The sequence below is a fragment of the Dipodomys ordii genome, unplaced genomic scaffold, assembly GCF_000151885.1.
Source record: "Dipodomys ordii isolate 6190 unplaced genomic scaffold, Dord_2.0 Scaffold35, whole genome shotgun sequence".
Lineage (NCBI taxonomy): Eukaryota > Metazoa > Chordata > Mammalia > Rodentia > Heteromyidae > Dipodomys > Dipodomys ordii.
The window spans coordinates 92034-96096 of NW_012267251.1; the positions used below are offsets into that span (position 1 = coordinate 92034).

The window sequence follows — 4063 nt, forward strand, 5'->3', positions numbered from 1 at the left end:
AAGCTAGCACTCTATCACCTATGCCATAGATCCACTTCTAGCTTTTGGCTGGTGAACAAGAGGTGAAATTTCAGACTTTCCTCACCAGGCTGGCTTCAAACCTCAAGCCTCAGATCTCCAGCTCCTGAGCAGCTACAACGACAGGGGTGAGCGTTTGGTGTCGGGCTCCTATTACCTGGTTGTTGCTGTTATACTTCAGATAGGAGATGGCACCCTTGCCCAGGGCAGGTCCTGAGCTGCAATCCTCCCACCAGATCCGTTAAGTCCGTCTAATTGTTTGTGGTGCTGGGGAAGCCAGGCAAGTGCTCTACAACTAGGCCGAGGAGCTAGAAGAGGCAGTGCTTCCGACTGTGTGCGCTGTGTCCATCGTCTACACGGGTTAGGAAAGGCGGCCGCGCCGCTCAGGACGAGCGGAGCTGGGACTGCTGAGTCCCTAGAGCAGCTGCGCCTGAACCGGGGATCAGTGACCAGGGCAGGGTCGGCGGGCGTCCTGCGGGAGTCCGGGGGACCTGGAGGTGGGCCCGGATCTGACCAGGCAGCCCATCAGGGCCCTGTGCGCTTCCAGGACCGGGCAGAGTGGATGAAACCAACCCAACTGGGGCCACCGTGCGCCCGAGCCAAGGCTGACCACGCACAGCGGCAGGGGAGCGCGCGAGGGCGCGGAGGAGCGCTCCGCGGCGGAGGCTCGGGAGCCAATCAGTGCCCGGGTGAGCACGTGCGTGCGAGGAGCGAGCCAATCAGTGCCCGGGTGAGCACGTGCGTGCGAGGAGCGAGCCAATCAGTGCCCGGGTGAGCACATGCGTGCGAGGAGCGAGCCAATCAGTGCCCGGGTGAGCACATGCGTGCGAGGAGCGAGCCAATCAGTGCCCGGGTGAGCACATGCGTGCGAGCCAATCAATGCTCGGGCCTCAGCACTGGGAGATGCAGCTCCAAGGCCGGCAGGACACCCCAGCTGCGGCTCTCTCAAGGGCTGGGATGAACCTCACACCAGTCCCAGGGACCAAAGAGCACTGGAAATGTCCAAACTGAGACACAATTTGGCACTGAAGAACTAATGAGTTTGTTTTGTTCTGTTGGTGCTGGTCCTGGGGCTTGAACTCAGGGCCAGGAGGCTGTCTGGGAGCTTTTTTGCTCAAGGCTGATCCATCACATGAGCCATAGCTCCACTTGTTTTATTGAACTGGCAGTTAACTGGAAGAGAAATGTCTCAGAGCCAGGTGCCCACCCATGACTCAAGCATGTAATCCAACTCAAGGAGGCTGAGATCTGAGGATTGGGGTTCAAAGCCAGCCCGGGTAGGAAACTCTGCGAGACTCTTCTCCAATGACCACTCGCGTTGAGCTGAAGAGCTCAGGGACAGCGCCCAGGCCCAGAGTTAAAGCCCCAGAACCAACAAAAAATTCAGAAGTGAAAAAAAAAATCCAAAGTGTAGCTATGGTTCAAGTGGTAGAGCAAGAGTCAGGGACAGCACCCAGGCCCTGAGTTAAAGCCTAAAGTCCTAGAAACAGAAAAAGGGAAAAAAGAAAGGCAAAAAGGGATTATGAGTAACTTTATGTGCACAAACTTGATAGTTTGGGCACAGGATAAGTTCCTAAATGTGATAACCACAGACAAAATCACAACAGTGCAACATTTAAGACGCTAAAATGTATATACAAAACCTCCTATAAAGAAAACACCAGGCCCCAAGAGGGTTTCACACATTGATTCCATGTATGCAGTAACAAAAGGGGAGAAGCTGCTTTCAGTATCATGGGGACCTCTGGTCACAAGAAGCCCAACCCTGAGATCGACTGCATACGGCTGCCCCCCACCCCCCCTTCTCATTTCCTCTTTCCCCTGCCAGGCTTGGCAAATAAGGCGGGGTCAATCTGCTCCGGAGCCAGCCCCCTGACGGAGAAGAGCCTGGCCGCCCGCTCCTGCAGGGCACCCCCACACTTCAGCCCCCGCAAGGTCAGCTCCCACTTGAGCCTTTCTAACCCCAGCTGCTCCAGCTCCGATGCACTGCCAAAAGCCAACAAGTCCAGCGCTCCTTGCCCAGGAACCTAGGGGCAAGAGGAAAACAAGTCAGCACGGGCACTGTCCTTTCAAGGAGCAGCCACGGAATCGGCCACACCTCCGGAACTGTCCACACACTCACTCACATTTAGATAAAAATCTAAACTATTTTTTCCTGTTGGTTGTAAGGCTTAAACTCCGGGCCTGGGTACTATCCCTCAGCTCTTCAGCTCAAAGCTAGCACTCTTCCACTTCAAGCCTCAGCGTCACTTCGTTTTCTGGCTGTTAGTTGTAGCTAAGAGTCTTACAACTGGGGCTGGGAAGGTGGCTCAGTGGTAGAGCGCTTGCCTTGCATTCATGAGGCCCTGGGTTCGATTCCTCAGCACCACATAAGCAAAAAGAAAAAAGCCAGAAGTGGCACTGTGGCTCAAGTGGAAGAGTGCTAGCCTTCAGCTGAAGAGCTGAGGGACAGCGCCCAGGCCCAGAGTTCAGGCACCATGACTGGCAAAAAAAAAAAAAAAAGTCTTACAATTTTTCAGCCTGGGCTGGCCTTGAACCTTGATCCATAGATATCAGTCTCCTGAGTAGCTCGGATTACAGGCGTAAGCCACTGGTGCCAGGCAAAAGCTAAACTTTTATCTAAGCATTTAGAAACAAAGCACTTGCAACAGTGGTAGAGCCTGGGAATTCTTGAGCAGATTCTACCAAAGGCAAATAGCTTTACAGACTTTCAGATAAACTGAAATACTCGTTCTGCCTCCAGCTGGGGGGAGAAGGCACACAGCAGGGGATTACAGCCTCCTCTCACAGCAACTTTTGCTGCAATATTGAGTTATCTTTCAGCTGATCCTTTTTCTTTTCTTCATTTTATTTTGTTAAGCTATCAAGACAGGAGTCAATTTTGGGTTCTAGGTATGGCCAGATTCTAAAACAATACTCTTCTGTCTTTGGAGATTTATATTTGGCTGTTATAAATAGCCATTACAATACCAAGAACAAATTTCCAAAGCTAACAATGAAAATAAAACCCGCTTTTATTTTACTGTCTTTATTCCTTTTCTCAAAACTTCAGTCAGAATAGGTACCTACTGTAACAGCCAACATAAAAATCACACCCGGGCACTGGTGGCTCACACCTGTAATCCTAGCTACTCAGGAGGCTCAGTGAGATCTGAGGATAAGGGTTCAAAGCCCAGGCAGGCAACTCTATGAGACTCTTATCTCCAATAAAGCACTAGAAAACCGGAAGTGGCACTGTGGCTCAAGCAGTAGAGCGCTCGCCTTGAGCTGAAGAGTGCAGGGACAGCGCCCAGGCCCAGAGTTCAAGCCTCATAACCAACCAAAAAAAAAATCACTTGTCTAGCTGAGCACCAGTGGCTCACACCTTTAATCCTAGCTACTCAGGAGGCTGAGATCTAAGGATTAAGGTTCAAAGTCAGACCAGGCAGGAAACTACAATTAACCACCAAAAAGCCAAAAGTGGAGCCTGTGGCCCAAGAGATAGAGCACTAGCCTGGACCAAAAAAGCTCAGGGACAGCACCCAGACTCTGAGTTCAAGCCCCAAGCCCAGGGGGAAAAAAAATGTCTAAGATGATAAATGTGGGCTATCTATGCGCTTTTCATTATCTATTGGGGATATCAGAGGGGTCCTATTAAACTAATAACAGACTTTGTGTCCATTAAAACAAACCAAGGAGCTCAGGTTTCTAAAAAACAATCATTAGCTCACATGGTAAGCAATTTTGAAATCATAACATAGAAGACAGTAAATAATCATCTAGTTCTAGGCGCTTATACAATGAAAATAATTTATTTTTTGTATTGGTAGGGCTTGAACTCTGGGCCTGGGCGCTGCCCATCAGCTCTTCAGCTCAATGCCAGCACTCTACCACTTGAGCCACAGCGCCACTTCCAGTTTTCTGGTGGTTAACTGGAGATAAGAGTCTCACAGAGGGGAGGCTGGGAAGGTGGCCCAGTGGTAGAGCGCTTGCCTTGCATGCATGAGGCCCTGGGTTCAATTCCTCAGCACCACATAAGCAGAAAAAGCTGGAAGTGGCACTGTGG

General features: G+C 50.9%; 1 protein-coding gene across 1 annotated transcript in view; it reads right to left on the reverse strand.

Annotated features, from left to right (window-relative positions):
- Positions 1-1627: 1627 nt before the first annotated feature.
- Positions 1628-4063, reverse strand: part of Sde2 (SDE2 telomere maintenance homolog (S. pombe)) — a 34802-nt gene continuing 32366 nt past the window's right edge. The window contains exon 8 of the mRNA XM_013017275.1: positions 1628-2045. Within this exon, the coding sequence (XP_012872729.1) occupies positions 1824-2045 (222 nt within the window). The 3' untranslated portion in view covers positions 1628-1823. The remainder of the gene's footprint in view (positions 2046-4063) is intronic.